This window comes from Carlito syrichta, unplaced genomic scaffold, assembly GCF_000164805.1.
Source record: "Carlito syrichta isolate Samal-C Ts95f unplaced genomic scaffold, Tarsius_syrichta-2.0.1 Scaffold305112, whole genome shotgun sequence".
Lineage (NCBI taxonomy): Eukaryota > Metazoa > Chordata > Mammalia > Primates > Tarsiidae > Carlito > Carlito syrichta.
In genome coordinates, this window is record NW_007249208.1 from 296812 (window position 1) to 318495 (window position 21684).

Sequence of the window (21684 nt, forward strand, 5' to 3'; positions counted from 1 at the left end):
AGAGAGAGAGAGAGAGAGAGAGAGAGAGAGAGAGAGACAGATATCGTGCGATTAAACTTCTAGGCTCAACTTTGGTTTGTGTATGTTTATTGTATTGTATGATTACACTTCTAGGCTCAACTTTGGTTTGTGGGTGTGTGTGTGTCTGCTGTATTGTAAGATTAAACTTCTAGGCTCAACTTTGGGACCCTCAAAGACTTTCTCATTAATAAAATGTAAGCATAAAAGCCAGAAGGAGTAAAAGGAATGAAAACATTTTAAGCAAACTGTAAAAGGGATAGGGTTGCTGGGCTTCACCAACAGCTCTTGTCCTGATTGGCTTCACTGTCTGGTTCCATTGGGTCAGGATGGCATTTCTGGCCCCATTCCACTTTCCTGGTCCCATGAGTTGAAACTGGTATGGGCTACAAGGGCCAAAGTATGTCTTCAAGGCCAGCCGAGGATCAATCAGGAAGAGCCTTGGGATGTTAGACTTGGCCCCTATGAAGGAGCCCAACTCATCCATGTACATGATATAATCTATCTGCAAAGTCTGGCTCTGGCCAAACCTGAGGAAAGGAAAGAACATATTGGAGTGAGGGTCACAGTTGCAAAAACAAGTATTCATTGCTTATTTTCTGTTTCAGAAAATCAGCATTTTAGCCAAACCTCCAGTTACGGTCCCTTTTTTCCCACAAAATAAAATTTATTGTTTGTTCTTTGGCTAAGTGAACTGTTTTATTCCTCCTTCTTAATCTCTATCTGAGTTTGGTGTAATTTTGGACTTTTGCCGCTGGCCACATGACCTGAAGTGAATTGACCCTTGGGTTTAAGGTGACGAACTTAATTTACTTTTTAACACATGATTATTCTTTGTTTGACATTGCCTAGAATCTGCCCCAAAGTTAGATTTTTATATTGGTTCACATAAAATTGGATTCATGTGTGGTTTCAATATTGCTATAATTTGCTAATATAAATTGTTCCATACTAAAGAAAACAAAAAATATTTTATTCCCAAATATATACTTTGACAGATTTTGAGATGGCTATTCAGAGAGCCTGCAGACAGGAATGGCCCTAAAAAGTGGCCTTTTGGGGGAAGAGACTGGTGTCTGTGGAGGAAACAAAGTGAAGTAAACAGCAGATGCAAATCAGGCTTTCTCTGAGGCCCCTGTTGTCCATCTAGGAAAGAGGAACTCAGGAGAAAGAGACTGAGTTATGCCATTGAAGATTTGACCAAGAGGTGTTTCCACAGCAACTCTCTTTCCAAGAGTTGCTGTCTGTCAGGCTTCATCCGCATAACAGGACAGCCTTCACTAGACACACTTCTCCCATTCACTCTCCCGTGTCCTGTGACACTACCTCCTCTAGAGCCCACAGAAACTTGGCCCCATGCCATTGTTCTTTGGACCCATTTATTTCCCCTGAAAAATCATTAACTTTTGTATCCCCCAAATCTCCCCTCTTCCTAATGAAGAGAATATTTAAGTGTCACCATCTGGCCCTGCTTTGAGTTTATATTTTGCATGATCCCATGTACATAATAAATCTCATTAACCTTTTGCTGTAGGGGTGTTGGTTGTGACCCTTTATTATGGGGAGAAAAGAGACCACCTTGCTTTCTGCCCGCAACTTTTAGTTGGAATGTGGCCTCTTGTGGTTTTAGAAACCCTGAAGAACAGTTTATCACGTAAGTGGTAAAATTATTTTGATTCCTTTTCTTTATTCCTATCAGCCTCTAAAGAAAAGTGTGTCAAGTTGCATGAATTGTTAGTACATAGAAGCGCTCGTCTCTACAGCTGTCCTGTGATTCGGATGAGGTTGTGCAAGGGAAGTTTTGCTGACTCTTAGGATTCGGTGACTACCTTATAGCATTCAATGTGAGAAAAATAGCTTGAGCAATCTGAGCTATGTGGGGTATGCAAAATTTATCAAGCCCAGAGAGACTTGCAAGGGATTGTAGTCACACCATCTCCTACTAATGCCCAGGAGTGATTGTTTAAAGATGTTTTGTTCCTGACTAGCTGTCTTACCATTTATTTTTATGTTCCTGGAATTTGTGATATAAAGAGAAATGTATGGCCAATTAATAGCTTATGTTATTTTAATGTAAATTCTTAGTGAACAACTTGGGAACTGTCTCTTCTTTTTCTTTAAAAACCTATTTGTAACTGCTGCTAATTGGAGTATATATATTTGGGGCAACTTAAATTTATGCTCCTGGGTTGCAGTCCTCAAAGTTGGCCCAAATAAACTCTCTATTTATATTAGGTTTGCCTCAACTTTTTTCCTTTAGGTCAAAATATCAATGCTTTGTTAAAGGTGTGAAAAAAGAAAGCAACTTCCTATCTACAGTTGACTTTTGAACAATTCAGGGATTAGTGGCACTGACCCACCCATAGTCAAAAATCTACTTACAACTTTTGACTCCCCCCAAACTTTACTAATAGCCTATTTACTAATAACACAAACTTCAGATTAACACATATTTCGTATGTTATGTGTATTATATACTGTATTCTTACAATAAAGTAAGCTGGAGAAAAGAAAATGTTATTAAGAAAAACATAAGGAAGAGAAAATACATTACTATTCATTAAGTGAAAGCGGATTGTCCTAAAGATCTTCATTCTCGTCATCTTCATGTTGAGAAGGTTGAGGAGGTGGAGAAAGAGGAGGAGTCGGTCTTGCTGTTTTGGGATGGCAGAGGCAGAAGGGCTAGAGGAGGCAGAAGAAGAGGCAGGAGAGGCAGGTGCACTCTGGTGTAGCTTCAGAAATATATCTGTTTGAGCTTTGGCTTCTTTTTTTCTCTAGAAATGTTTCTACATGATACCAACTCTTCTACGACTTTCTTTCATTTCAGTGCCTGCATCACAGAAGTGTCCATGTTACAAAAGGTACCAAAGGCAGTCTTGAGAATTGAAATCCTTCTGCCAGATTGTCTAATGTTAGTTTGTTTTCTGGCACTGTTTCTTCTATGTCTTCTTCTTCCTCGTTATTTGGCACTGGTTTGAAAGCATTCATCTCCGACGAGTCATCGTCTATGAATTCCTCTGGTGTGGTCTCCATCAGCTCTTGAATGTCTCCAAGACTCATATCTTGAAACCCTTCACACCCTCATCTGTTTTTTTCATATTCACAATCTTTTTTTTTTTTTTTTTGAGTTGGAGTCTCACTCTATCACCCGGACTGGAGTGCAGTGATTGCTCCCGGCCACCGCAGCCTTGACCTGCTGGGCTCCGGCAATCCTTCAGCCTCAGCCTTCCAAGTAGCTGGAACTACAGGTGTGCGCTACCATGCCTGGTTAATTTTTTATTTATTGTAGAGATGAGGTCTCGCCAAGTCACCCAGGCGGGTCTCAAACCTGTGGGCTCAGGCAAATCCACTCACTTCAGCCTCTAAAAGCACGGGATTACAGGCTGAGCCACGGAGCCCGGTTCATATTCACAATCTCTTTTGTGATTTCCTTGATTGGTTCTGTCATAAATCTTGTGAAGTAACAAACAACATCTGGACACCAGTTTCTCCAGCAGAAATTTATTGTTTTGGGTTTTATTTCTTTCATGACTTTTTCTATAACAACAATGGCATTTTTTTTGAGTTGGGGTCTCACTCTGTTGCCTGAGCTGGAGTGCAGTGGCACTATCCGGCTTACTGCAACCTGGGCTTAGGTGCTCCTTCTGTCTCAGCCTGCTGAGTAGCTGGCACTACAGGTGCACATCACCATGACAGACTAATGTTTTTAAATTTTTTTGTAGGGATGAGATCTTGCTATGTTGCTCAGGCTGGTCTTGAATTCCTGACCTCAAGCAATCCTTTTGCCTAGGCATCCCAAAGTACTAGGATTACGTGCGTAAGCCACCACACCTGGCCTACAATGACATTTTTAATGATGGAATCCTTCCAGACTTTCATGATGTTCTATTGGCCTTTTCTTCCATAGTATTGATAATCCTTTCCATGAAGTACCAGGTGTAACAAGCCATAAAGGTTTGTGTGACCCTATAACCTAGAGGTTGAATTAGACACTTTGTGTTCAGGGGCAAGAAGACTACTTCAGTTGCTTTGGTGTTGAACTCATGAGATTCTCAGTGGCCAGAGGCATTGTCCAATATCTGAAGAACTTTAAAATGTAGTCACTTACTGGCAAGCTACTTTCTGACGTCAGGGACAAACCATTGATGATATCAGTCTAGAAAAAGGACTCTTGCTGTCCAGGCCTTCTTGTTGTACAACCGAAAGACTGGCAGCTGGTGTTTATCTTTTCCTTTCAAGGCTCAGGGTGTTAGTAGTTTTATAGATAAGGGCAGTCCTGATCATAACCCTACTGAATTTGTACTGTTTGGAGAGTTAGTGTGTTATTTTCTGCCTTTAAATCTTGGTGTTCACTTCAATTTCTTACTGATAAATATCTTTCGTGACTTTTTTTTTTTCAGGAATAGAGTATTTTTGTTTGTATTAAAAATCTGTTCAGGAAGATATCCTTTTTTCTCAGTGGTTTTCTTAATGGAAACTTGTCCATTGCCTCTTGATTGGCAGAAGCTGCTGCTTCTGTTATCTTGACATTTATAAAGCCAAACCTCTTTCTAAAATGTTCAAACCATCCTTTACTGGCATCAAATTGTCATTAAGTTGTCATATAATAGCTTTACTTTTTTTGAATTAAATTAGCTTCCATATATATGCCTTAATTATAGCAATCCTGTGCCCACATAAAAGTTATATTTTTAGTACAAAATAAAAAAGGTATTTCACAAAAAACGCAGGGTTTCCATGTTTGCTGGCATAGGTGCAGTGATGGCGTCATTAATTTTCTTTACTTTTTAAAATAATGGTCCTTATGCTGAATTGATTTATCTTGAAATGTCAGGCAATCACAGCTGCAGACCTCCCTCTGTACAATATATTAAGTATTCCAACTTTTTCTTGTAATGTCATAATTTTTCTCTGCTTCTTGGGAGAATTTTCAGCACCATTAGTGGTACTTTCTGGGTTCCGTGGTGTTATTCAAGGTTTAAGGTATTGCACTAAGCATAATGAAAAAAATTTGAAAACTGTGAGAGATCACTTTTTACTGTCATATGCAATTTACTGAAGAGATGAACTGCTCATGTGGAGATAATTAGGATCACAAGACATTTTAAGTGGATACTTGAAACACTGGAGCTCCCATAATAGCAATAGGAGGTGTCTACAAAATTATAGTAGGTACTACAATTAATTTATGCCATTATGACTTAATACTGCATCTTTAAATTTGTTTATATTTCCCTCGACTGTGAAGTGCTTGTGTGCATAAATTTTGATGAATCCTAACTTTTTATAATAGATCTATATACATTTTATGGTAGTAAATGATAAAAATAGACTGGTATCTTACATATATTTTATGCATGACTTAGCTAATTTTTAAAATATATTTCTAGGCTATATGGATAATCTGTGAGTTTTAAAAAATTGTCACAAATCTCCAAAAAAAAATTTCCAATATATTTATTGAAAAATAAATATATTGATTATTGAATAAATACATTGAATAGGTGGACCCACATAGTTCAAGCTTGTGTTGTTCAAAGGTCAACTGTAGTCCTTTATGTTTCCAAATGTTCCATTATCAAATTATTCTTTCAACAGATTTTGATATATAATTTGAAAAGGATTTACTTTTTATAGAAGTAATTTGCAAGAAAAAGTACATTTAATTATCTAGCCCTTAATTGACTTTATACAAATCTCATTATGTTATACTTGAAAACATATGTTTAAATAAATCAGAAGTGAATATTCTTCTAGTAGAAAATACCAGGGCAGGTGATGCAATTTAAGTTTTTATTTGGTTTTTCTTATTGCAGTAAACTAGATGCTGCTGTGCCATCTCCAGTTAGCTAATCTGCAGGCTGATGTGGCTGATTACAAAAGAACTGGGGAAGGCTATGGAATGGTTTCACAACCTCATCACTAGTACATTTTGTTTTGTTTTGTTTTGTTTGTTTTGAGTTGGAGTCTCACTCAGTCGCCCAGACTGGAGTGCAGTGGCCGCTCCCGGCCACCGCAGCCTTGACCTGCTGGACTCCAGCGATCCTTCCGCCTCAGCCTTCCGAGTAGCCGGAATTACAGGCACACGCCACCTTGCCCGGCTGATTTTTTGATTTATTGTAGAGATGAGGTCTCGTCAAGTTGCCCAGATGGGTCTCAAACCCGCAGGCTCAGGCAATCCACTCACCTCAACCTCCCAAAGCACGAGATTACAGACTGAGCCACCGAGCCCGGCTTACAAGTACATTTTGAGCCAGATGATTCTTCGTTTTGGTGGATTGTGCTCTGTGTTATAGGATGATTAGCAGAATTCCCAGTCTTTACCCATAAGATGCCAGTAGCATACCCTCTCTATTTGCAGTGACCAAAAACATCTCCAGATTTTGTCAAATGTCTCCTGGAGGGCAAAAGCCCCGTTAGAGAGCCTTCGTAGCATTATGCAGAAGTGTGATAACTATTTACTATCAATTATTGATTATAGCGAGTGTCACAAAATGTGAACTCTGACTAGTGACAATATTATAGAACACATTTATGTTTTTCTATACAGTGGCATATAAAGGCACACTTTATGACTTGTTCTATTACCAAGTATAATTGCTTACCACTTGAGTTTCTTTCCCATCTTCTCATCAGTGTCATCCATCATTTCATTTGTGGTTGGCAAGGTACACGAATCTAGAAAAGAAATGGAGATTAAAATGCCGAAAAAGGCAATGACATGTGGTAAAATTTATTTAATATTTATAAGCTACATTCCTAAATTTTTTTTCTGCATCAAGAGGAGCTATCTTTGATATCTTTTTAAAATTTTTATTTTTATTTTTTTTAAAGATGTAGGGTACAATTCAGGGTTAGGTATATAAACGTTGATTATGCAGGTACCCTTGTTGATGAAGTGTGCCCCTCCTTCCCCTAGCAGTTTCCCTCAACTGCCAATTCCACCTCCCCTCCCCTGGCAGTTTTCCACTACTGCCAATCCCTTTCTTATAGTATTATGATAATTGTTCAAGGTCCACTTATGAGTGCAAGCATATGGCACTCTGTTCATTGTTTCTGTGATAGATCACTGAGTATGATCAACTCTAAATTCATCCAAGTTGTTGCAGAGTCCATATGTTTGTCCTTCTTTATGACTGCATGATATTCCATTGTGTATATGTACCACATTTTTTTATCCAGTCCAGCTTTGATGGGTAACATGGTTGGTCCTGTGTTTTTGCTATTGTGAATAGAGCTGGAACAAACATATGTGTGCAGGTATCTTTTTTGTAGAATGATTTGCGTTCCTCCAGGTATATTCCCAATAGGGGAATTGCTGGGTCATATGGAAGGTCAATTTCTATTTCTTTCAGAAATTGCCACACTATCTTCCAAAGAGGTTGCACTAGTTTGCATTCCCACCAGCAGTGTAGAAGCATTCCTTTTTCTCCACATCCTCAACAGCATCTGTTGTTTGTTTTATTAATGATGGTCATTCTTACTGGGATTAGGTGGTATCTCAATGTGGCTTTGATTTGCATTTCTCTGGTGATAAGTGAGGCTGAGCACTTTTTCATGTGTCTGTTGGCTGCCCGTATATCTTCTTTTGAGAAGTGTCTATTCATGTCTTTTGCTCACTTTTTAATGGGAATATCTTTTTTAAAATGTCTTTGATAACTTTAGTGAAATGATGATTCACAGAAACAAAGACTTGAGAAGTTAATGGACCTTCTCTGGGAATGGCAAAGCTGACTTGCAGTGAGATCATGACAGCAGAGATGTTTGTAGCTTCAAATCATTCAATCTCATATTTTTGTAATTAAATGGAAAGCCAAATCATGTACACCTCAAGTGTATGATAACTTAATTGTTTCTTCCTATTTCTTGTCTGCATCCTCTGACTAAAAATTCTCTCAAGAAATAATCCAGTAAAATGGTTCACTCTAAGGTACCTGGTATTTTAAATGAGATAATGGAGGGAAATATAGGATTTTAAACATCTTCCCTGCAGTTAGATAAGGTGTTTGAAGGGGTAGAAAAGTTTTAACTTTTTGCAAATTTCACTACACCACTGTAGATTCTTCTGACTTGTGATTGTAGCATATTTGCCTTTGTAACAATGGAAGGTTACTATTACATTTACAGCGCATGAAGACTTCCTAGTCATTGTTAGCATTTTACCTCAATCTGGTAGTATACTATAATCAGATAGTTGCTGGGCACCGTACTAATAAGTAAGGAACAAGAATTTTGCTCTATTTCATATTGTGTCAAGATAGAGCCCGACACATTGTAGGTGCTCAATAAATATTTGCTGAATAAATAAATGATCCCCTATGTTTATGTAAATTTCTTATGCATCTAATATTCCCATAAAACCTCAGGGTCTTGGCACTGTTGAGTCTTTCAAAATAAAAAGACGATAGAAGTATTTTATACAAGATTCCGTGACAAAGTTATTTAAATAATGATATTTCATGGAGTATTTGAAATGGAAATTTACTTATACATAAGATTTTTTAGAAAACGTATGCATACATTCTAATGATTGTAACACTTTCTTCATCACTTATAGTATAAATTTGCATGGACATTATGTTAGATAAATTAAACCTATATAGGTCAAGATTTTGACCTTCAGTAAAAAGACACTTTCAATAATAATGATGATTAAGATGATTGGAGTAAATTAAAATCAATATATTTGGGATATTGTCTTTCTTCATGTAATCCTCATATTTTTAAATTTCTTCACACATCATACTTGTACCCCTGGAAGACCATGGGGTCTAGGTTGGAGGGAGGGGAGAAGATTGTTGCTAGAATCAGAGAGTCCTGACCTTATCATTCTGGTATAAGTTGGCACTAATGAGGTTTCCAGCATGTCCCCCAACACCCGCCAGGACTCTTCCACCTTCATAGTGTTCCTTGACACTGCGGTGACCTTACTGCTGTCCTTTTCTTGCTTAAAATATTACAAAGTCCTTCCAAATCCCTAGGAGAAGCTAAAGCTCTTGAACAAAGCTTATAAGGCTATACCTCTTGTCATCGGCCTTCACTTTACACCAAAATGTTTCTAGTTCTTTACACATTCCATGCTCTTCCTTGCCTTTCTGCCTTTCCACATACTGTTCCCTCTACCTGGGATGACTCGCTGTTCAAATTCCCTTACCAGAACATCTCAAAACCTCCCCTAATTTGGCATCCTCCTATACTCCATTTTAGGCTTTGACGGGTAAAGGAACACATTTGTCTTGTTCCCATTGTATCCCTAGCACAGTGCTTGGCATACATTAGGTGCTCAATAAAGGTTCATTGACAAAATGAATGAAAGACAGAATGGCCCACTTACTTGCAAATACTTTAGCTGTCCAGCGGGCCTGCAGGTCAGCTGTTGGGATGGCAGCTCCAAGAGACTGGACAAAGCCGATCACAGCCAAGGTTGGCTTCTCCATTAGTGGGGGGAAGATGCCTTTAAACAAGGTATTCATTGTTTCTGCTTTTGATGATGGAGTCATCAAGGAAGGGGTAGGCATAAGCATAGCCTGTTGTAAAGATGACAGAGTCAATAGCCTCAAACATGGTCCCATCCTCAAAAATGGCCAGGGTCTCTGTGAACTCCTTCACGCTAGGCTTGATGAACATGGCGCCACACAGGATGCAGGATGGGAGCTCATTGTTGAACACAGGCTCTTTTCTCAGGGGACTGTGCAGAAATGAAAAGAAAATGTCTTTGCTGTAAAACACCTCATTCCCGAGAAATATCTGCAATAGCTCATAGCACTGAAACCAAACGAGCAGCTAAATAGCACAGGGACCACTGAGCTCTCTTCTCTTGCAGCAATTCCTTTCTTAGATGAGAGTAAAACTAATTCCCAGACATTATAAAGTGGTCAAGACACTGGCAGCCGATAGCTCAAGTTCATAATCTAGCTCCATGTCCTACTAGCTGTTACGTCTCTGAGTTGGCTTCTTTTGGTGTTAAATGGAGAGGTTGATGGAATCTTCCTCCTGAGGCTGTCGTGAGAATTACAGTTATCCTTAAAATATTTAAATAATGGCACATTCAAGCACCATTATTCTAAGTGACTTTAAGGTCTTGTCTGATATGGGAAAATTGGATTTGCAGTGGTAGGATGTTTTATTGCCATGTTTGGTTTTCTTTCATTAACTGTGGTCACACACAAAAAAGTATAACAACTTTGATACAGCACTTTAGTTGCCAACATTCTAAAATAATACTATGAAGGATGACATTTTTCATTTTGACTCAATATTCCTCCAGGGATTCTGGAATTTCCTCCAAGTATCTCAGACACAAAGAAACTTTGTAAATTTTGGAATGTTTCCGTACTTTCACACTGTTTGCTGTCTCTATAACTTCTCAACCTCTAATTTTATCTTGTAAGGTGGCAAAAAGTAGGTCCTAACAAAACACATTTTTCTCCCTTTCTCCCCATCCTGCTACCCAAAAGAGGAGTGAGAAGGTGTCTTCAACAATTAAGTGTAACTGGAACCCTTTTAAAAAGGGAGCTTAGTTCTTAGAATGAATGGATTTCCCAAACTATGCTTTAATTGTCTAAATGACAAAGCCAAAATACAATTTGCAGTTACTCTTACAAGACCAAAAAAAAAAAAAACTTAACCAGCTCAGGCTTTAGCACTTATATTAAACATAATTTCAAATGTACAAAATCAATATATTTTTCCTTTAGGGTTACAGCAGTCTGCAAGACTGAGTAGAAAAAGGTTTTGGAATCAGGATTTGGCTCCTAAGCATGGTATTTGCTTTTCTGACTTGTAGTTCCTTCTTACTTTTTCTTGATCTGTTTCTCTAAAAACTTTCTGGGCCAGAAAATGAAAACTATTAATGAATCCTTTATTTTCTTACACACTTAAATATCCCTTCTCTATTGTTATGCTGATTTTTCTAACTGGAATGCCTTCCTAACTAGTGTTGATCTCTGTCTCTATAAAGAAGTAAATAAGTAAATCCTACTAATTTTAAGGGCCACATCATTTCTGTGAATCTCATTGCTTTACATGTTGCATGCCTCCTTGAGTGTCCTGAAAAAAACATCAAGACTTCAGGGCTAGAAGAAATGTGCACTTTTGCTTTGAAATTTCATACTTGCCAAGACAAGTTGATAAAACTACCTTGTTAATTGTTCTTTGGAAGTAAATTTTTTAAAATGTGAGACAAAGAAGAACCAATATTTGTAAAGCGTTATAGTCCACAAAGTAACTTTTATATATCTTTTAATCTTGTTGATTACCTTAACAATCTTGAGAAACAGGTATTATTATTGATATCCCCATTCACGCATAAGCATGGACAAATTATTTTTAAACCCCCCAAAAAACAAACAAACAAAAAATGTGAGTTTTTTTCAACCCTCAAAGTTATACACTATGGGGTGTAGCCAGTACAAATGAATCCTGCATACCAAGGTGACCCATCTGTCTGCTCTATCTCTATTTTGGATTCCTCTATATTCTTTCTCCATTAGACTAATTTCAGTAAGAGTTGCAGCCTGGATGTGGTCTCTGGGTGTATACTGTCACCTGTGTGGCCCTTAATTTAATCCCATCAGCCTCAATGAGACAAATAAAGCAAGATCTAGAGAGAAATAATTCACTTGAACTAATGCTCCATTGTTTCAAATGATAAATTATGTATTATTTGTAGTACCCATTTAAAGGCATCAGGCCATAGTTCTCATGCTTAAGCCATGTGTTCATCTTCTTGACATATAACCAGTCAGAGACGAATGAAGGAAGGATGTAGCAGAGAAAGGATGCAAAGTGGATAACGTACACCATATCCCAAGGATAGCTATCATCCTAAACCTGGCTCATGACCCAGGAACCACTTCTGGTGCTGATAATGACCTGGTAGGGAAAGGCAACAAAGATATCAACGTCACCATAAGAAATAGCAAGCATGACACAATCTCTGGGCACTTCCATACATCTTCCTCAGTATCCAGGTAGAAACGCTTTCAAGGGGTCTAGATAAATAGTTCAGAATGAAAACTAATAGAGGCAGGAATACCTTTTCACCACCACCCATGGCTGGTGCATAGTTGTTCAAAGAATTAAAACTGTATCTTTTGGAGCAAGAGAGCTCTGTTATTCAGTTGTGACAGGTTTAATTTTCACATGCTTATTGACTATGATAGCAGGTCTTGGGGGGACCACACAATCCAAGGAGCCCTGGTGACGATGGCTGGTGATAGTCAGTGGGCAGGGTGGGGATGATGTAGCTCAATCTTTTGCCAAAATTAGGCTGCAGAGAGCCAAGGGTTTAGTTCTGTTCTTTGCCCCTGGTCTCCTTTTCCAGTTCTCCCTACACTCATGCTCCAGGATTCCTCCTGGACAACCTAGTTGCCACAGCACTGAAACAAGCCTAGCTGCTTGTCTATTTTATGATCTTCGCAAAATAGATTTTGACTTTGTAATAAAGTAAGGAAATTTTTAGTTTAAAAATATTTTAGCTTTCATTTATATCCATTTAAGAATTTATTTATTAAATATTTGTTTTCTTAAAAATATGTTGTTTCTTCAAAGCAGGAGGTATCACACTTCCAGACTTCAAACTTTACTATAAGGCTACAATAATCAAAACAGCCTCGTATTGATACAAGATAAGAACAGGCATATGGACCAATGGAACAGGATAGAGATTCCGGAAGCAAAGCTTCAATTTCTCAACCAACTCATCTTTGACAAAGTCTCCCACAACAACCACTGGGGAGAGGAGAACCTATTCAGTAAGTGATGCTGGGAAAACTGGTTGACCACATGCAGAAGATTGAAATGGACCCCTACCTATCATCATACACAAAAATAATCTAAATGGATCAAAGACCTAAACCTAAAACCTCAAACTATAAGAATCTTAGAAAATGCAGGAGACACCCTTATGGAAATTGGAACTAGCAACTAATTCCTGATCAAAATCTCAAGTGCCCATACCATAAGAGATAGATAAACAAGTAGGACCTCAATAAACTGATAACCTTCTGGAAAGCAAAAGAAATCATCAAGAGAGTGGGAAGACAGTCCACAGAATGGGAAAAAATATTTGCTAACTGTACATCTGACAAAGGCCTAACATCTAGGATCTACAGGAAACTCAATGCGCTGAAAAGAAAAAAACAAAGAGCCCCATTAAAAAGTGGGCAAAGAGCATGAATAGATACTTCTTAAAGAAAATATACAGGCAACCAGGAGACACGAAAAAGGGCTCAGTCTCACTCATCATCAGAGAAATACAAATCAAAACACACTGAGATATCACCTAACCCCAGTAAGAATGGCCATTATTAATAAAACAAACAGCAACAGATGCTGGCGAGGATGAGGAGGAAAGGGAACTGCTGGTGGGAATGCGAACTAGTGCAACCTCTTTGAAAGACAGTGTGGCGATTTCTGAAAGAACCAGAAATTGACCTTCCATATGACCCACCAATCCCCCTATTGGGAATATACCTGGAGGAACTTAAGTCATTCTACCAAAAAGATACCTGCATGTTTGTTGCAGCTCTATTCAGAAACATGGAACCAACCAAGCTGCCCATCAAAGCTGGACCAGATTAAAAAAAAAATGTGGTACATATACACAATGGAATATTATGCAGCCATAAAGAAAGACAAACATATGGACTTTGCAGCAACTTGGATGGATTTAGAGTCTATCATACTCAGTGATTTATCACAGAAACAAAGAACAGATTACCATATGTTCTCACTCATAAGTGGACCTTGAACAATTACCATCATACTATAAGAAAGGGATTGGCAGTAGTGGGAAACTGCCAGGGGAGGGGAGGTGGGGTTGGTAGTTGAGGGAAACTTCCAGGGGAGGGAGGCACACCTCATCAACAAGGGTACCTGTATAATGAACGTTTGCATACCTAACCTTGAGTTGTACCCCACATCTTTAAAATAAAGAAACACACATACACACACACACACACACACACACACACACACACAAATATGTTGTTTCTTTAAGGTTACTGATCATGTATGACTCCACTTGGTGTTCTCTGAGAAGCCTTCGTTGACTTCATCCAGGCTAAGTTAGGTTCTCTTTTCAAGGTGCTGCTTGTGCCACACCTAATTCCACTGGAAGATTCATGACTTCCTTTTGTGATGGTCTGTGCACCTGTGACTCCCACCTCCACTCACTGACTGCTCCTTGAAGTCAGGAACTAGCCTAACTTATGCCTGTATTTATTTTTAGTTTTACATAGTTCTGACACATGAGTGCCCCATATTTGTTGAGTACTTGCTGTTGAATAAATAAATATTTTTTAGTAAAAGTCAAATCATGTGTATCTTTCAGATCTCCGGAGTGGTAAACACAAGACTTTTTGCATGGTAGGTGATAAGAAATAGAGATAAATAAATATAGTGCCTGACTAGGAACTACTCGACTTGGAAGTGATCATAGCATAAAATTAAAACAAAAAATACGTACATACACACTCACCTACACATACACTGATACACTTACGTCTTGCTCCAGTGGAATGTACTTCCTTACTAGCATGGGCCACATCACCTCGTACCACATGGAGAACGTCTCAAGTTCTCATTGATTTAAGGGGCATATGCAACGGGTGCATCTCTTGTGGTATAACATGGCAAATACTATTCTCCCTGCCTAGGTTGTGGATTTAGAAGAATAGCTCTATTCGAGGTTTATTTCCCCCAGCCCTTGACACCACGTACCTGTGTAGCCAGACAACTGAGCTCAACAGCAATGTCAGCTCCTGAGTTCCCCAGGCCGACCACGAGGACCCTCTTCCATGTGAAGGCTGCTGGACTCTTATAATCCCTGCTGTGGAGGGAGTCGCCTAGAAATTGGTCCAGGCCTAGTTGGAACATGGGGAGTGGTTTAAGTTGATTTTCAGAAATTATGAAGAACATTTTTCAATGTGCTTTTTATGTTGATGATGATGATGATTTTATTATAAAGATGTGGAGCACAAGTCAGGATATTATTCCTATTTTGAAAGATGAGGAAATTGAGACAAAGAAGTTAAATGATAAGAAGCTAGCAAATTAAGGAGTGAGCCCAGGCATCCTGATCCCACACTGACAACCACCACTTAATGCCTGCGAACATTAAGTTTTAATCCTGGATTCCTCCTGAACCTCCATGCTTGTATTTACCCTGGCCTATGAACATCGTTCCTGGGGAAGGGAACCCTAATATCTTTGAGTGGACTGTGTTCCTGTTGCAAGGAAGGCAGGAAGAATGGAAGAAAAGCTCCACGTACATTGTGTTTATTTGACGTTTGCCACTCTTGAATAGTAACAGAATATGTTACTACTCACACACGTGTGTGTGCACACAAATCACTGAGAATTCTGAAGTTTATTTGAAAATGTGGATGAAAATGATATTAGAAACTACAGTTTCTCCTAGAAATACAATAAGAGAATGTACCTTTTAAAAAAATACTTGGCAGCTGGATTCTATTTTTTTTAAAAAGTAATTTCTATTCAAAGACCCCATGTGCTGTCAGCACTTATATTTAAGTTGCTGTCTGTAAAGTAAGAACTCTTTCTGTATGAGCTCTGTCTTGTAGATCTTTGATTTTTTAATTATAGGGGTGTAGGAGGCCAATTATTACTATAGCATATTATTAGACTCAAAATTTGTTTCTTTTGAAATCTTTGGGACCTTAAGAATAATCATTATGCACAATCTAATCTATGTTTTGAAAGATCTGTTTTAACCTTTGATGTTAGCATGTAAGTCCCCAGATTATTATATAGTTTCCAAACATACCAGGAAAACAATCCTTTGGCAGATTGGGATATACGTGATGTCCTGAACAGATCATTACGGCATCAAAAACAGTAGATTCCTGCTGCCCATCATCTTCAGTAACAATAACCCACTGGCCAGTGATTGAGAAGTTGGGACATTTCTTTATACTGGTAACCAGGGTCTTAAAGAAAACTGGAAAAAATTTCTTTTATTTATACTTCTGTGTGTGCACTTTTTTTTCTTTCTTGCAATGTTGCTGTGCAGAAAATAATTTTTATGAGCTCTTTCGGTCATGGCAAATATATGGAAAGATATTAAAACAGGAATCACAGTGAATCTTCAGTGTGATTCACAAGGAAATTTACTCACTGGGGTACATTTACTTTTTGACATCAAGTGAGTTGATTTGGAGGCAATCACCTTGAATATTTTTTTGAATGGTGTCATGCAACGAATTGATGTCATTTGCTTTATTGTTCTCCTGCACCAACATGGCTTCCTCCTTCTCTGACAACATCTTCCAACTACTCATAAATCCTGGGATGTCTCAAGGCTCAACCCTTGGTCTCTCTTTTGCTCTGTATGAACATTCTCCCTCGAAAATATTAGTAACTCCGTGGCATGAACATACAGTATATTCAGCCTTGGTCTTTCTTCTGCTATCCAGTCTAGATTAACCTTTCCAATGGAAGGCCACCCCGTACTTCCTCAAATCTAGTATGTGTATGACTGGCCTACTTATAGTTCCTTCAAAACTGGGTTCTGATTTTCATATTTCTTTATTTTTCTTCATTTTGTTTTTTTTTTATTTTCATATTTCTTTGAAAGATGACATGAACCTCCCAGACACCCAAACCTCAAACTCACAGCTTGTTTTCCTTGTTATTTCTCCTTTCTTATCTTGTGTTTAAGCAATCATTTCTCTCAGACTCTTACTCTCTCCTCCTTTACGTGACTGCTAACACCCCTTTGTTCAAGTCTTCGGCACTCCCTTTCACAGACTACTTACTGCAAGAACCTATGAACAGCTTGCCTTAAGCCTCTGATTTCCTACAGGTCATTTTTCACACTAATTGTCAGATTAATCTTTCTAGAGAACACTGATTTCATGTCTCCTGCTCAAGGTTAATTCTGTTACTTCACAGCCTTTGGGATTTATATGTCATTTCTAATGCTATAACTAAAAGTCCACCCAATTTTGTTCCAGTGTACTATTTTGGTCTTATTTTCTGATATTCCCATAAACTCTTCTGAGACAGAGACTGCTAATTGCTTCCTCAATATCTATTCTTTCCTCTTCCTTACTAACAATACCTTGATTTTGTTTGGAGTGACAATGTACCCAGCAGAGAAACACATTTTCCAGACTCCTGCACAACTAGAATGGCCTATGAAATACAAGAAGACAATGTTGGATAGGCTTTCCAGGAGAGTTTGTGAGAGAGAAGCTGCATTATACGGGAGAACATCTTTTGTCCTCATCACTTCCTCTTTTTCCTTGCCTAGAAGGTAGATATGATGCCTCAAGCTTTGATAACTATTTTGGACCATGATGCAAACTTGACAATGGAGGCCTCATGCTAAGAAGGGTAAAGCTGAATCTTTGATGATTGTGGTGCCATCACATCAGCACTGGTTATCTCCACTCTGAACTTCTTTTACATGGCTGTAAAGTAATTCTCTCCTTTTTCAACCATAGACACCTAGTTTACTGATGTATGTAGACATATTCAATCCTAGCAGCTAGATCTCCATCTTAACCTACCTGGCTTGCTCACTGTTCTCCAAAAGAGTAGGATATTTTTCCACCTCTCTGCTACCCACTTATCTAAAATACTTACCAAATTCAATTCAAATTTTACCTTCTCCAGAAAAGTAACTTCCCCAGAAGTGTTTCCTCTTGCTTTCCATAGCATTCCTTTATTTATAAACCATAGATAGCGTTAAACAATTTTCCCTTTTGATTTAAATTTTTACTTGAACCTTATGACTTGCTCTCTATACTTGTTTTGCTCCCCAGTTAGATTATAAGCTTCTTGAGGGCTGAGTCTTAGACCTTTTTTTTTTTTTTTTTTTTACATACAGTGCGTAGCACAATGCAAGCACATAATAAGAACTTCCTCAATACTTGTTGATATTACTACTATAAATTAAAGCCATTTATACCATCTGGAATGTCATAAGTGAATAGAATGAATACATGAATGGAATGAAATGACAATTGGAAAATCATATTTTAACTATACATTTGGAGCTACTCCAGGTAAAATGATTATATAAATATAGCCCCAGTTCATAATTTTGCTAATTGTTTTCCCCACTGTATATATGTACTCTGCATTTAACAAAGTAATTGCAGAATTCCTAACAAATGTCATGTTTTTTTGGAACCACGACTTGTTGGCATTAAACCCACAGATGTAGACTAGAGAATTTTGGGTTATTTTCAAAACGCCAGAGCATGAGGGTAGAAAGCGGACTGTGATGGTTTAGCAGTCTCCAGCATTTTCCAAGGTATTTTAAAAGTGCTCAGATACTAGTGAAGAATGATTTTAGCGGGGAAAAGATCAATGCATGAAGACTTTATAATCTGAACCAGCATTGAACTACCGAGGTGTCCAAACATTTGGCTCCGATTTCTACAACCAAGGGTTGTATCCTTACCTTTCTCTAATCCATATACAGTCATTTCAATAATACCAGTTACAAGCCCTCTACCTCAAACTGTATGTATCTCAAGAGATTCTTCTTTTTAGCAAAGGTCTTTATGTATTCCTGGAGCTTGCTGTGGTGCATGTAGTTTGGGTAATCATCAGGGAAAGGGAAGTCTGGAAAGCACATCATTTCTTTGGAAGAGTCGGTGAATACAGATGTATAAATGCTGGCTCTGCCTTCTTCTGTGCAGTCCTAGGGAGAATAAGAAAGCTTACAAAGGAAGCCAGGAATGGCATTCCCTGCAGTGGCAGTGAATATTCTATTCTTGGTTGATGAAACCTTTTTAATATTACGAAGAATGAACAAAAAAAGCTCTCTGCAAGATATGGAGTGGAAAGCCCTTTGCATGATACCTGGCTCAGAACTGGAATGCTCTGCATGTGCAGCCTTTTCCTGCAGCTGCCCCTAGGATCAGCCCTGTCTATTGTCACTGAGAGTTTTATTTCTATTTACAGCACCCCTGTCTGGTTCTGATCTCTTAATCATGTTAAAAAAAACAAAACCCCACAACATCGTAAAAGAGGTTAAGACTGTTCACTTATCTGATTGCTATATGGAGTTCAGCAAACACTCCCTCAGCAGCAGAGCCCTGCATTGCAGCAGTTCCCCAATTTAGGCACAGTCAGGATCACCTGGAGGGGTCCTTAGGCCATAGACTCTGGGGCCCTAGAATTTCCCATTCAGTTGTCTGCAGTGGGGCCCAAGAATTTGCATTTCTCACAAGTACCAGTTGATGCTGATATTGCTGGTCCAGGAGTCACGCTTTGAGATTCACTGCTCTGTTGTCAAGAAATTCTATGCTTGAATAGTTCTTGAACGCACCCATTAGGGGTATTCATTTCTCACCAAAGAAACAGGAAACCAGAGACCTCAGAACATGAGTTAAATCTTGGCACTTCATTTTAAAGCCACCGTGTAATTGAAAAGTGGCTTATTTTTGAAAAGCAGTCAAAGACTAAATTGAAAATAAACATTTCCTCTCTGTTGCAATGTCAGGATAAAAGGACACAATGTGCTGCCTTGAAAACACATTTAAGAGCTGGCAGCCTCTGCTTCTCCAGGTCCTGAAGGGACTCTGGTGCAATGGAGGAAAGGGATGGTGTGTCATGCTGCTGCTGGGTTCAAGATGTCTGTCTTCCTCCCACCCCAGCTGACCTCTGGAAGACAGAGACAAGAAGTGTTGGAAAGGATTGTGTCCTGGTGGGAAAGCAGGGGCTGCTTGAGGCCTCAGTGTTTTTTCTGAACATACAATCTTTCTCTATTCTTGACTGCTGCGTTTCTCACAAATATCTAAGCTCAGAGATTTTGACTATTTTTTTAACCTCAATTTGAAATTTTTTGTGGAGGTCAGAAAAAGGATGAAGGTTCTGCCTGTCAGGCTGGCAGACTGTCTTTCTCTTTCACCCACAGCCAGTGCCTTCTGTTGACAGTTGTAAGAAGGAGGGGAGGTGGCGAGGAGGTTTCTCAGCTGCACATTGGAAGGAGCGGAACTGAGCTGTGGGAAACCAGAGATGTCAAGGCCTTGGAATATTTCCATCTTAAATCAATCTTTACTTTTTGCCCCTTGGCCCCAGCTCATTATAACTTGAGGGGAGAAGTGAATGTACACTACAGTTCCTTGGAATTATTCCTAAAAACTGTTCTCCAAACAACAACAACAACAACAACAAAAGCAAATGTATGATGTAACAACATACAATTGCTCCAGAGAGCATGCATTTTCATTATTTCAATGTGAGGTGTTGTTTGAACCAGTAAGGAGGAAACTCATCTTAGACTCTGCCTCGGACTGAGAGAGCTTGCCCTAGAACCAGAGATTCAAGCAGCAGTGGCCATGTTACTAACCATCTGTCTTGGGTTGTAGCTGTGTTCATCTCTCAACTTCCTCACTAGGACATAAGTGACTTGAGGGCAAAGTCTGAGGCAAATTCCAGAATGTTGTGGGTGTGTCTCAGCTGTCTGCCTTGGTCTTCTTCCTAGTCCATCTGTTTACCAGTCCCATTTCTGCTTGTCTAAATAGACCCTCAGGATCCTGCTCGAAAGTTGCCTCCTTTGTCGTGACTTTGATGACCTTCCCTCTTACCAACTGCCAAATCATTTCTGCCTCCACCAATCTCCTTTTGTCTTTCCTGCCCCAATCACATATTCACTTATATTATAGTTATTCTAATACTTTTCTCTGCTTTTAGAGTGCCGTTTGGCCTCTCTTCTGCAGGTGTGCCTAACATCATACCCCTCACATAATGTACTCAGTATGTGTTTCTCGAATCAATAAACGAATGAGGAGTAGAAAGAAGGTTCGGAGAGTCCTGGTTCCCTTGCTTTCTCCTTTTGCAATCAAAATGATACTCACGTATTCCCTGTTGAACAATTTCTTATTATAGCAGCAATAAAATATTTTGAGGACTTAAGGTACTATGTAAGAGTGGATGAAACTTAAAACATATTCACATTCAGACTTCTAGCATTTAAACCCCATTTGGTTTTCATTTCTCAGAAGAAGCAAATAGTGAAAAGTTCAGAATTATCAGGTTTCTGTCTTCTGGAACACCTTCTGCCTAGCGGAGGCTTGCAAGATTAAAGCTTATGTAACACATTTTTCAAAAATCCCTCTCTAACTGTACATTGTGCCAAGCAACTATTCTTAGAAAAGAAGAAAGAGTTGGGGCAGGTGGAGGGGACTAAGGTTTTGAGTCCCCACCAATCCTTTGATAGAATTTTGCTTATACTCACAACCTTATGGGAGAAAGACATTCCCTCTTGTGAGTAACCCAGAGACCCAGTCTGTATCTCATTGATCTGCCACTTATTGCTTCCTTAAATAAACTTTCTGATCAGGCTATGCTGGTTAAGTCATGGGTTCTGCCCTGCACACACCATGTTCATTGCCTTTTCTGTGGTTTCATGGGTTGCTGGTCTTGCCTATCTAGTTCTGCCACACTGCCAGTGACTGCATAGGTCTGTGGAGTGCCATTCAGGCCCAGAGGGAATGGCCCTCTCCAGAGTTGTGTCATACAGTGATTCTCTATTCTGCTTGTCTGAGGATATCCTTCAAGGTTCAACTAGTATCATTCCTATAGAGGTTTCCCTTGGCCTATTAACATTTCAGTAGTTCATCCTTTTCTTTTTTTTTTTTCGAGTTGGAGTCTCACTCTGTCGCCCAGACTGGAGTGCAGTGG

The 21684-nt window shown here is 38.9% G+C and overlaps 1 protein-coding gene across 1 annotated transcript in view; it reads right to left on the minus strand.

Moving 5' to 3' along the window:
- Positions 1–205: 205 nt before the first annotated feature.
- LOC103263437 (putative dimethylaniline monooxygenase [N-oxide-forming] 6) overlaps positions 206–21684 on the minus strand; it is a 23624-nt gene continuing 2145 nt past the window's right edge. Inside the window, 8 exon segments of the mRNA XM_008061117.1 lie at positions 206–548; positions 6624–6696; positions 9353–9486; positions 9488–9706; positions 11693–11892; positions 14743–14885; positions 15809–15971; positions 18509–18697. Coding sequence (XP_008059308.1) covers positions 206–548; positions 6624–6696; positions 9353–9486; positions 9488–9706; positions 11693–11892; positions 14743–14885; positions 15809–15971; positions 18509–18697 — 1464 coding nt within the window.